This window comes from Piliocolobus tephrosceles, chromosome 9 (genome assembly GCF_002776525.5).
Source record: "Piliocolobus tephrosceles isolate RC106 chromosome 9, ASM277652v3, whole genome shotgun sequence".
Classification (NCBI taxonomy): domain Eukaryota; kingdom Metazoa; phylum Chordata; class Mammalia; order Primates; family Cercopithecidae; genus Piliocolobus; species Piliocolobus tephrosceles.
This window is the reverse complement of record NC_045442.1, coordinates 57,957,453-57,970,556: the sequence shown is the minus strand read 5'-3', so window position 1 is coordinate 57,970,556 and position 13,104 is coordinate 57,957,453. Positions and strand designations below refer to the sequence as shown.

At 36.9% G+C, this 13,104-nt stretch overlaps 1 protein-coding gene across 4 annotated transcripts in view; it reads right to left on the bottom strand.

Annotated features, from left to right (window-relative positions):
* Nucleotides 1-13,104, bottom strand: part of ARID5B (AT-rich interaction domain 5B) — a 193,387-nt gene that overhangs the window by 145,707 nt on the left and 34,576 nt on the right. For all 4 annotated transcript variants that reach the window (XM_023205141.3, XM_023205144.2, XM_023205142.3 and 1 more), the window contains one exon: nt 8,456-8,681. In XM_023205141.3, the coding sequence (XP_023060909.1) occupies nt 8,456-8,681 (226 nt within the window). The remainder of the gene's footprint in view (nt 1-8,455; nt 8,682-13,104) is intronic.

Sequence of the window (13,104 nt, the reverse complement as noted above, 5' to 3'; positions counted from 1 at the left end):
GCTCTTATGTATAGAATGGTCAAGGCCACACAGCTCTAGAGAAGAGTCCAGTAGTTTTGCTAATGTCATGTCGTATCTGGAGGACGCCAAGCCAGCTCCTTAGAGTTCTGGCCATGCATAATGGATCACTGGGGCCTTTCTCTAGAATCTACTCCTATTCTGGCTCTAGGATTCTTAGTAAAAATGAGCTCCTGCAATATAAATGAGTTAAATGGTATTAAAAAATCACCTCAGCCGGACATGGTGGCTCACACCTGTAATCCCAGCACTTTGGGAGGCCAAGGCGGGCAGATCACGAGGTCAGGAGATCAAGGCCATCCTGGACAACACTGGGAAGCCCCATCTCTACTAAAATACAAAAAAATTAGCCAGACATGGTGGTGCATGCCTGTAGTCCTAGCTACTTGGGAGGCTGAGGCAGGGAAACCGCTTGAACCCAGGAGGCTGAGGTTGCAGTGAGCCAACTCCAACCTGGTGACAGAGCAAAACTCCATCTCACAAACAAACAAACAAACAAACAAACAAAATCACCTAAAGTGTATCCTAAGATGAGTAACTGTGATGGTGAGGGATTCTGAAAGCACATCTTAGGGAAGAACTGAAAAGAGAGGACTGAAGACTGTTAGAAGGAGAAAGAGGAGAAAACAAGGTTCACGAAGGCCCCTTGGAGCCTGACAATTCTATAGAGTTTCAGAAAAGCATGAGTTTACCTTTTACATACATTGTATCCTAGAGGTAAATACTGGTAGCCTGGATACTAAAAATAGCACAGAAAGTTCCAATTTCACTTTTTTTCTACTTCTGCCCTGACATCTCCAAATGGAAACGTAAGAATAAATCCCAAAATTCTACGAACTTCTTTTCAGTTGATGGTCCATCTTCAGTTTGTCATCAAAAGAAGAAATGAACCTGGAATTCTAAGAATCTTTCGTGGCTGCAGGAAACACTAGAAAATCCTCAGGTCAACAGAAATTCCAAATGAAAGGGTTTTAACTTGGATTGCGCCTTCATGAGTGACGGCAGTATAAGTGCCTGGGCAGCAGTATCAATGACCAGCTGTTGATTGGCTCAGACTTGGTTAGATTTCACAAAGACCTCTTTTCTAGCAGGAAAAGCTGAGATGGTTGAGTGTAGACAGCATAAATGAATGTTACTTATTTGAGCCACTTTTACTCACTCATTCTTCCACTATTGCGGGGCAATATTCAACTATTTGATTAGATGGTCAAGCCAAAATTTAAATTTCAAATGAAATGAATAATCTTATTCCTTATGTGTTACAACTATATGTATTCCTAGTTTCTTAGAAAACATACTGGATTGGACACAGTGGCTCATGCCTGTCATCCCAGCACTTTGGGAGGCCAAGGCGGGAGATCACTTGAGTTTACGAGTTTGTGACCAGCCTGGCCAACATCGTGAAACCCTGTCTCTACTGAAAAAAATACAAAAATTAGCTGGGCACAGAGGCGGACACCTGCAATCCCAGCTACTTGGGAGGCTGAGGCAGGAGAATTGCTTGAACCCAGGAAGCGGACGTTGCAGTGAGCCAAGATCGCACCACTGCACTCCAGCCTGGGCAAGAGAGAGAGATCCTCCTGTCTCAAAAAAAAAAAAAAAAAAAAAGGAAGGAAGGAAGTAAAGAAAGAAGATATACTGGTAATAAGCTGTTTGAAAACTTTGAATGTCTTGGATGTAGATTCTTGTACCCCATTTAAAGGTCCTTTGGTTTATCATGAGAGGCATGTGGGCACTTGGAGAGTATCTCCTCCAATGTTAATTGTGCTATGATGAAATTCTTTAAAGAATGCATGGTTAACACAACAATATTGTCAGAGAGAAAATCCTTTGGAAAGTATCTTTACAAATCTTTGAAAAGTCTTGTATGTAATCAGTTTCTATGTTGAACTTAAGGATACTATAAAGGCCAATTTTTTTTTTTTTTTTTTTTGAGACAGAGTCTCACTCTGTTGCCCAGGCTGGAGTGCAGTGGTGTGATCTCTGCTTACCACAACCTCCACCTCCCGGGTTCAAGTGGTTCTCCTGCCTCAGCCTCCCGAGTAGCTGGGACTACAGGCTCATGCCACCATGCCTGGCTAATTTTTATATTTTTAGTAAAGATGGTGTTTCACTATGTTGTCCAGGCTAGTCTCGAACTCCTGACCTTGTGATCCACCCGCCTTGGTCTCCCAAAGTGTTGGGATTACAGACGTGAGCCACTGCGCCCAGCCCAAATTCGTTTTAGTTAGGAGGTTGTTCTGTAAGGGTTCTTCATGATATTCATGAATAGCATAGTGCAACAATACATTATTTAAGAAACTTCTCAAGTTGCAGTGTTAAGAAAAATACTAGTTAGGCCAGCAATGCAAGCAACAAATACCTTCAAAAGACTCTAATATACATACAAAATTTAAATCTAGAAAGGAAGGAAGGATTGTCCCAGTAAGAAGGATGTCTTCCAATCCTAATAAATTCATTAGCAGTGAAAAGTCTCTATGACAAAATGTCAGCATTTAGCATGCTTTTTACAGACATTTATACTGTTTTCTTCCACAAAAAGTGAGAATCCTTCCCATGTCCACATCTCAGGAAGCTGCCTGACATATCAAACTCAAAAGTCATCTGAAACAACCATTTGCAATACAAAGCCTCCAGAATCTCCAAGCAAAAACTATAGCTAATTTTTAACTAAGAGTATTTGAGAGGTCCCATGCAACTGGCCACTTATGGCTCAGCTTATTTTGACAGAACTTTCAGGAAATAAAAGTTTATAAAATATAAATATATATTAATATATGAATAAATATATAAAATGTTTATGTTATATATGTTACATAGATTTATTATTTGAAATAAATATATATTAAAATAATAGTCATATATAATATGTATTTATATAGGTACATATAAACAAGCAAAAACCTGAAGGACTTTTATAATAGTTTTCTATTGAGGGGGACAATCATGAGAGTAAGCCCTATACTAAATCACTAGAATGCGTGTGTGATTAGGGAAATTCAAAATGGACAAATAAGCCAACCTTGTACCACACGGCTCCTTATCATACAGAACCTGCTTCTGATAATCATAATGTAGTAATAATACCACTTTAGACTTCAATATCACAAATGTTTCCACAGATATTAACTGATTTGTTCTCAGTTGGTCTTCTCAAAAATCCAATGAGAAGCAGCCAGGTACACATTATTGCCCATTTTAGACAAAAGAAAGCTGAATGTATAAACAATATATCATTTAAGAAGCTTCTCAAGTTGCAGTGTTATGGAAAATGGCAGAGTGAAACCAGCAATCCATGGTAAAATATAAACAACAAATACCTTCCAAAGACTCTTTAATATACAGATAAAATTTAAATCTACTTTGAGCCATTTGGTTGAACAGTTGCATTCTTTTCAAGTTACTTTAGAGTTGTATAATAATATTTTACTTTATCTCTGCAGCAATGATCTGAGTACAGTTATTTTATTTTACCTTTGGAAATCTCATTGTATTATATCATTTTTTGTGGCTGAGAATTAAGAATTCATTGCTCTCATTAATATATTAAAAGTTATTTTTCCTCACTGAAAAAACAAACAAAAAATACACATAAAATTTAAATCTAGAGAGGAAGGAAGGATTGTTCCAGTAAGAAGCATGTCTTCAAATCCTAATAAATTCATGAGAGCGCTCAGGTGAAAAATCATACAGTGACTTCCAGTGACTCGTCCAGTGGTGACAGATCTACAGGTAGAGCCAAGATTCTCCTGACAGCCTACCCTCTGCTCTTTTAACCCCACCATGCTGTTGACTCCCAAAAAGTACAGTGAAAGTCCCAGCAACAGAAGAAAGGGGGAAGCTACTCTTTCTCAATTTGAAGGGACAGATTTAGAAACAGAAATTGAACTGAGGGAACTCCCATCATTAAATTCAGCCAGACCCCCACGCATAATCTTTGGGTTTTTTTTTTTTCTCGATTTCAGCTCAGACTCCTCTATCTTTTCTTTCTTTTTCTAAAGATACATTTAGAGATGAAACCATTCATAACTGCCCATCCACAGACAGTTTGTGGCAGCATAATTGACAATGAGTCTGCTGCAAAAAAATGAAAATGCTGTTTTAATAACCTTGGCCTAAAATACATTCTGTTGTATGCCTCAAAGGGCTTCAATAAAAAGTCAACCTGTAGAGACATATTTTCTTGGCTTAAACAACAATCCAAAGCATATAAATGTAGTCCAACTATAATGACATATTTATAGGCCAATAAAGCTTACACTGCAGCTTTCATACTTCGCTTAAAGGAACTCTGTAAGAATCAGTGTTACATAAAATAATTTGATTTTTTTTTCAAACTATAGCCCAAGGAATAAAAAATGCAAGTTTGCTATGTTTAACTGATAGTGTTTATATTCCTTACTTGCTAAAAATTTTGTAAAACGAAATAATTCTTCATTTGACTACTTTCAACTGCCATACCAAATATGGGTATCAAGTCCACTTTATTATAAAAGCTAAGTACTGTAATTCTAAAGACAAAAATAAATAACTAGAGGCTTGTGTGGTGAATGATTTAATCAACCCAATTCTTCTGGAAAAACAGGTTCTTGTGTTCATTATGCTTATGAATAATACATTCCTTAACCCTCCTATTTTAACATAGTTATTTTTCTTTTTTTTTTTTATAAACTTCAGTATGAAACAGTCTGAAAGAAGGTAAAATATCTCACTGAGTAAAGTCATAATTTGCATTGGTTTCATATTGAACTTTCTTTCTTTGAAAAGGACAAAGAGGAGGGAAGAGAATGAATGCACTTTACCACATCTCAGAAGTGTTTTTTAAGATTATTAGTTTTTCCACTATCCAGATCTGTAGTTTTAGTCATCAACCATTAAGAGTCTTAAAATGAAAACTCTAGAGAGTTTTAAAAAGCAGAAAGATGACATCCTCAAATATTGTCTAAATGTGCTCCCTCAAGGGGGAAGGGGATAAAAAAAAAATGAAAGAGTTGTGATTTGAATCAGAGCATTTATTGGAAGCTGCCATGTGGGGCAGAGTTTCTCTTTGTGGAGTATTAATTTGTTGGCAGACACACATTTGTGAGAACATTCTTGTTTTTTTTTTAACTATTCAGAGAGAGACAGGAAGTGACACAAACTGGGATTAAAGGGAACTTATTCTACCTAAACACTGAGCAAGAAAAGTTCTTTAATGAGCTTTTATATTTTAAAATCCCTTCTCTAAGAACCAATCTAATTATTTTGTTATTATTGATGTTTTAACACTATGAAGTAACTCAGTTAAAAAACAATAACATGTTGGAGTTTTACTTTATCCATAGAAAGGTGAGATCTTTCCGTTCTTTGCTTACTTCCACTAGAAAAAAGGGGGGGTCTCAAATAATCTCACAGTTCATCTTCTTTCTTTGGTAAGAACAATGAGGAGTTGGAAGGGTTCTACAGAAGGAAAAACCTAATAAGTGTGTGAATTTCCATTAACAATGTGGTATTGGAGGTGGTTTCAGTGTGACCAACAGAAAAGGAGATAAGAAAACCACTGTGGAGAAAGAAAAGTACAGACAACAAATATTTTGATGTTATAGACAGAGAAAGGAAGAGGCTGAAGAGAAAGTTGTGGGGAAAGGAATGTGTAAAGAAAATGACACCCCCTATCTCTTCAATATAAATCCTGACAATGTAGACTTACAAACCTTAGATCAGGCAGATAATGGAAACTCATTACATTAAGGAAAGTTTTTGTTTCTCTTTCCACATTATTACAACACAGTGTGCATTCCAATTACAAAAGCTATTTGTCTCAAATTCCCCACAGTTCATAGCAACTGAGTAGAATTTCAAGGCCCTAAATTCTATCCTTAAAGGGGTATTTTACATTAAAAAATTTTTAAGTACATGGTGTTTCTTGTTCCCCAGGGGAGAGCCTCCCAATCAACTCTCCTGTTGATTATTTTCCCTTCTTCAGCACTGATCATAAAGCTGTCTCCAAAATGAGACCAAAACAAACAAACAAACAAAATCAGAGTCAACCTAAGAACCCCCCTTTTTTAGACAGAGTCTTGCTGTTGTCGCCTGGACTGCAGTGCAATGGTGCGATGATTTCGTCTCAATGCAACCTCTGCCTCCCAGGTTCCAGCAATTCTCCTGCCTCAGCCTCCCAAGTAGCTGAGATTACAGGCCCCCGCCACCATGCACGAACAATTTTTGTATTTTTAGTAGAGAAGGGGTTTCACCATGTTGGCCAGGCTGGTCTCGAACTCCTGACCTCAGATGATCCACCCGCCTCAGCCTCCCAAAGTGCTGGGATTACAGGCGTGAGCCACCGCACCCATCCTGGAACCTTTTTATCAATACACATTCCTTGGCCTTTCCTTAGTCCTATTGAATGAAGAATCTAGAGAAGCTGGACTCAGTAATCAGTATTGTTTTTTAAATTTCTTTCATGAGTCTAATGAGCAACTAGATTTAAAAACCACTCATCTAGATTTTCCAGGCCAAACCACCTGCAAGTACTGTGAATATTCACTATAAACCAATTTCTTCTGGAATCAATTGCAAAAAGGTAGAATATGGACCTTCTATTTTTTAGAATCCAGGAGGATCAACCTCTTAATTCTCTGGGTGGAATTAAGAAGTTAGACTTATTTTCCTATTCATTAATAAATTATCCATTTTAAACACAATTTTAAACGTAAACCTTGCTATAAATACTCTTGTTTATATGTGTGACATCAAGCTTAACCATCTACACATCCTTTTGTCCCCTGTGGGTTTCCTGTTTAATTTTTTATTAGTAACAGTATATTCCATAACACACACACAAAATTAAACAAACAAAAGAAAGGTTTTAATGTTAAGGAAAACATAAGACAATGGCAATACAACTTGGATCATACATTAGGAAAGTAACACAACAGATGTATTATTCAGCATTATTGCAAGTCATAAGACTAGTCATTGTGTGTTCACAAAACTGGGGGATGTAACAGTATATATAGGAAGACTATTTAAAAACTCTTTGGCTTTAGAAGGAAAACCACTAGCTTAATAATTTTCTCTAAATGTGCACGTGACAATCAGGCTGCCATATCCAAAATGTTCCCGTCTGACATCAACCAAAAGATGCCAGGAAACTGTTGATAGTTAAACTCAAACTGCAAGAAAATATTAATGCTATTCCCAAAACACAGCACAGCTCATCACAAACCAGAGTCACATGAAAGCCACAGTCAGTTACTGGTGTTATTCAGTCTCTTTATGCCAATTAAAATAAATTGCCTAGGTTTGTTGTAATAGTTAAGTTCTGGGTTTAAAAAAAAAAAAAAACAGGAAGCTGTCACATTAAGGCATAAAATAGGACTGCAAAAATCAGCATTGTGCGCAAATGAAAGAAAAAGATGCCTTAATATGTTAAAGCGCAGTTCCTCTTTGCCTAAAGAGGAAATAACTAGTCTAAATCAGAGGTCAACAATTTTTGTCTTGAGCAATGCTAGGAGAGTAAATCAGTGAATGACATGCGAATACAAACAGAAGGAAAAAAAAAGCAACGAAAGGACACAAAATGTCACTGGAGAAGAAAGTGTTAAGAAAAAGCAATATAATTAATTATGGAGCCCCTAGTTTATGCCAGTCAATGTGCTCTACCCTTTCTATCTCACATCTCACAATAACCCTGTAAAGTTCCCTTATTTTTTAGATGGGGAAACTGAGGCTTATAAGTTAAATTATTTGCCTTAGGCCACACAGCTAAGTATGCAGCAGAGTTAGTATGCAAACACCAACCAGCGTAACTACTCCAAAGTCCAAGTTCTCCTTTAAACTTACAGTGGAAGAGGGAAGGAAGCAAAAAAAAAAAAATGTATATATATATATATATAAAAGTAGATATAGATATAGATATAGATATAGATATAGATATAGATATAGATGGTACCGCTGAACGCTAAAGAATCAAGCAAACCTATGCCATTGGTTGCCAACCAGTGGATCCCCTGGCTTGACATTGTTCTCTTGCTCCACATTGAGGAAGTCATCTCTTTTCCTCAGTTTGTTTTCCACTCAATGTAAAACATGAAATTGGGACATGGTGTTAATAGATGTCATACTACATACTTACAGCAAGTATATCAACTCTTTATTAATTAAATTTCAGGTGCTATAATCAAATCGTCTGCCTTGCCATCACACTGAAAGTTGTTCAGAACCACTGTATCACCCCAGAGCAAGGATCCACACATAAATGGTCCTGTGATCCAACCGGTAACACTCATCCCTTACCCATCCAGTCATCTCTCCATCCATATTCTCAGGCCCCTTTGAGGTTAAAGAAATTTTAAATATATTTATATATAAATGATAGCGTTTCCAGAAAAATCTACAACCGAAAAGTTACTACATACGCCCACACGTTAGATTTAAAAGTACGAGTCATATTTACCCAGGTCTGCTTTCTCCTTGAGAACATCTTTGAAGTTGAGTCCACTGTTCAGGGTTGACTGCCTGTACTTCAGCAGAGCTTCCTTCTGTCCATTCCTTCCCAAGGCCTCAGTTTTCACGGGTCCAGCGTGGAGGCCACATCTCCACTTGGAGAAATCAGAATGTACCCACTTGACCAGGTCTTCAAGCTTCACAATCACCTTTTCGGAAACAGCAATGACTTCATCCTACAAGAGGTGGTTGGGGAAGAACAAACAACAGTTATTTATAGGTTTGAGGGAAATGATCCACTCTCCACAAGGCCCACCTGAAATGCCATATGAGTGGTTTAACCTAATGCAAGGAGACTGTGTGCATTTTGGTGACACAGAATCTTTAGTAACTCACTGCATTTCAATGGTTTTTCACTGCTAGTTGTTTAGTTATGGAATAATTTTTGTATTTGTTACACAATTAGAAAGTATCTAAAAATAGGACAGTAATTCTAATAGCCATTTTTAATGTTGGTTGCCCAAGCTCACACTCTACCTAGCTGACCACTTGGGTGAAAGCTAGTTTTTAGGTGTAATTAATTGCAAATGTAAAAAGTGAAAGCTAGATGACTAATGGTGAGCCTGTCTCTACATAAATGGTCTAAGTAAATCTAGGATTCTTGGAACTCTGACTCACCCCCAAATTCCTATGTTTATGGTACATTTTCCCTTGGCTTATATACAAATATTGAATTTAACTTTTGTCCTAAAAATTAAATAAAACTGTGATGTAATCCCAAAAGAAATACTTCATAAATGTTATATGCTTCCCACTGAAAGAAACTTACACATTCTCATGTTTCTGAAAAACTTTGTAAGCTGAGAAATGAACTGATTTTTTCTTTTAATACATATGGGGTAGAGGGTGAGAGGGTGAGTGAGGCAAAAGTCTTTGAATCTAAGAAAAGTAGTTGAAATGTAAGTTTCTCCTCTGAATCATAAATTTGAATGTTAAGCATCTTTAATTGCTTCTAGGAAACAACCAACTTTTCTGACTCAGAATTAATCCAGCAAGATATTTAATAGACATCCATACATGGAACAAAGGGAGGCCCCTTCACCCGAAGATTCTTTGGAAAAGGCTCAAGAAGATCATCTCACTGGGTTTTAAGTTATTTAAGCATTGACATTTCAACTTGAACTGACTTCTTTCATTTTTTTTACTTCACATTTCTGAAGAAAGCTTAGCTGTGAAAACCCCTAAGCTTACAAAATCTTAGAAATATTTTTGACAAACAACAACAGGAAGATGTTTCAAACCTATTAAACAAAAGGAATTCACAACTGATTTTGGCTAATTTTGCTGTTAAACAGGAATTTTTCCTCCTCCCCAAACATGACTTTTTCTTCCTCCTCTTGCCCCACCGACACACACACACACACACACACATACACACACACACTTCTCCAATTCGAACAAAAAAAGGTTATTAGGATAAGCTTCACATAATAAGAAGCCCTGGGTTGAGGGTTTTTTTTTTTTTTTTTTATGTTTTAAGGTAGAATCTAAAATTTCAATTTTCCTCACTGTGTTCCAAGCTGCTTCTGAGAAGAAAGTCTGTTAGGCAGCAGCAGAGTAACAAATACTGTATCAAAAATGAAAAGTAAAACTTCAGTAATGGAATCCTTTCCCTTATCATGATTAAATATGAACTACCACTAAATGGGAGACAAAGTGGGAAACTGTTTTTATCCTCTCTGCTCAAGAAAAAATTTGAGTACTTTATAAACAATGGGGCCTATTACAAAGTACCATTTCAATGGATGATTTCCCTCAGATTCACCACACCATCCTCTTGAAATAAAAGATCTGTAGTTGTCATGCATTTTATAGCTATTTTCATGGTGATTATTAAATGTCAGAATAAAGTCAGGCTAGATATTGTTTCAAAGCATATGGGAACAGCTTCTGGACAGGGCACAGCAGAAATCAAGTTTAGAATGTACTGGAAAATAATTAGGTGTATCAGTCTCAACATTAGTAAAGAGAGAATTTGGCAACATTTTGACTACATACGGTTTCCCAGAAGAGACAAGTTTGTAGATGAGTGTTATTTTCAAATAGCTCTCTGATCAAATGATTATCATTTCAATTACTAGTTGCTTCAGATCTTTTCCAAGAAATGGCATGACTATCTTTGGATGGCTTACAACACCCTCCAAACAAATAATTTATTAACCAAGAGAAAATACTATCCTTATGATGTCATTAATGAATAAACCCATCTTTTATGATTCAGTCTATAGGTTTTATCCTCCCTTTTTCTTCCTCTCTCAAACAGATCTTTCATGAATATACACACACACATAAAAACAAATGCAGGAATTCACATAAACATGTATAAGCCATAAACCCAAGTTTGGCTTAATTGTGAAACCACCAGTATGTTTTACTGTGGATTCACAGAGAAACTGGCCCTGCAACATTGTCAAACGCCATAGAAGGAAATCTGATAAGGAGAGGAGGGGGAAACAACAAGCCAACACCCCCCTCCCACCACAAGAAAACAAAAACTAGCCAACATATATATAGAAAATGTCTCAGGAAACATTACTTTGCGCACACAATGGCATAAATCACATGTTCGCATTTACTATTCTAAGCAAGTGCTGACTAAAGTTCCTAATACTCACCATTCTTGGGCAAGTCTCTATGTCTAAGAAAAGAATTTCAATAAGCTCATCTCATGATTACATTAGCTCTCTGCAAACTGAGAATTAGCACTGGATAAATATTGCTGATTTACTCTAATACAACACAAAAGGAACACAAAGAAATACACTTTGTTATTCTATTACTGTACCTTGGCTTTTCAATTAACCCAGCTCTTAATCAATATTTATGTAGGCTGTGTTGAGCCACGTTCTAAGTCCTTATCCCCTCTCGTCATTGTTTTAAACTGCCTATTTCTGTAATTTGGATTTAGTTTCTACCGTTGTACAAAAACAGCTCATTTAATCATAAATCCTCTAAGTCAAGAGGAGCTCATCCAGTCAAGAAGTCACAAAGCAGTCAGCCCATGTGCATGGCGGGCCCTTCCAAGTGTTCTAAAACTTGGGAAACTTTACACAAAAATACCCAGACCTCAATCTTCTCTCATCAAATAAAATAAAGGCCAAAAAATAAAAAAATAAAAATAAAAAACAGTTGAAACTGATAGAAACTGCCTTCTTCAGATAAGATGTAAAATCCCCACCACTCCCTATTGCATTGCATTCGGTCTAGTTTCCCCTTAACTATCTGGTCCCCGTGGGCACCAGACATTTAAACTTGTAACATTGATTTAGTTCACCTTTCTCATTTTACTGATGAGGACAGTGAGATTCAGTGACATGTCTAAGAACCAACTGATGGCAGGACTTGAACAAAGATCCAGGTTTCCTACGTGCCAAGACAGCATCTTGGAATCTGCAGTCAGATTGCTTGGATTCAAATTCCAGCCCCGGAATTTACTTGCTGTGGAACACTGAGCAACTTCTTCAACCTCCTTGTGCTTCAGAGATTTTTTTTTCTTTCTTTTTTTTTTGTAGAAAGACAGTATAATAATTCTGTCTGCCTTGTACAGCGGTAATTGCCAGGACTCAATGGGTTGATACAAATGAAGTAGCATGTTAGAATTAGCTACCATGATCATTGTTATTTCTTCTCTACATTGGTGTTTTCCAAACCATGGCAAGCAGAGACGATTTTAGATGGTTCAGAGGTAAACTTTTAATTTAATTTAATTTAATTTAATTTATTTATTTGAGACGGAGTCTCACTCTGTCGCCCAGGCTAGAGTGCAGTGGTACAATATTGCCTCACTGCAACCTCCGCCTCTCGGGTTCAAGCGATTCTCCTGTCTCAGCCTCCTGAGTAGCTGGCATTACAGGTGCCTGCCATCACACCTGGCTAATTTTTGTACTTTTAGTAGAGATGGGATTTCACCATGTTGGCCAGGTTGGTCTCGAACTCCAGAGCTCTGGTGATCCACCCACCTTAGCATCCCGCTGGGATTACAGGTGTGAGCCACCGCACCCGGCCCAGAAATAAACTTGTAAAATGTATATTAAGTTTCTCACTGCTTATTTGTTTTGTATTTACTATTTATGGGAAGGTGGTACTGGTTTTCTATTTATAGGAGATATAGCAAGTTTCCTCTTTAAATAAATTTAAGTTTTAAAAAAGGGCCAATTTGAACATAGGCATTAAGTAAACACAGGGAACATGTGGATATAGCTAGGAAAATAAAAGTCAAGATGCTATGAAAATAAAATTTGGAACAATGTGTTATATCATTGGTTTTCAAAGTGGGTTCAGAAGCCCTTGGGAATCCCTGAGACCATTTCAGATGCTCCACAGGGTCAAAACAATGATCCTAAAATTACTAAGACATTACTGGCTTTTTTCACTCTCATCCTCTTTCAAGTGTATATATAGTAGGGTTTTCCAGAAATGATGTGACATGTGATATCACAACAGAGTGAATGCAGAAGGAGATATGAGAACTCAGCTCTCTATATAAAGCTAGACAGCAAAGAGATTTATAAAAAATGTGAAACAATGCCACTGTTCTAATTTTTTGTTGTTTTTGAAAATATGGTTAACTTTCTTTTTTTTTTTTTTTTTTTTTTTTTT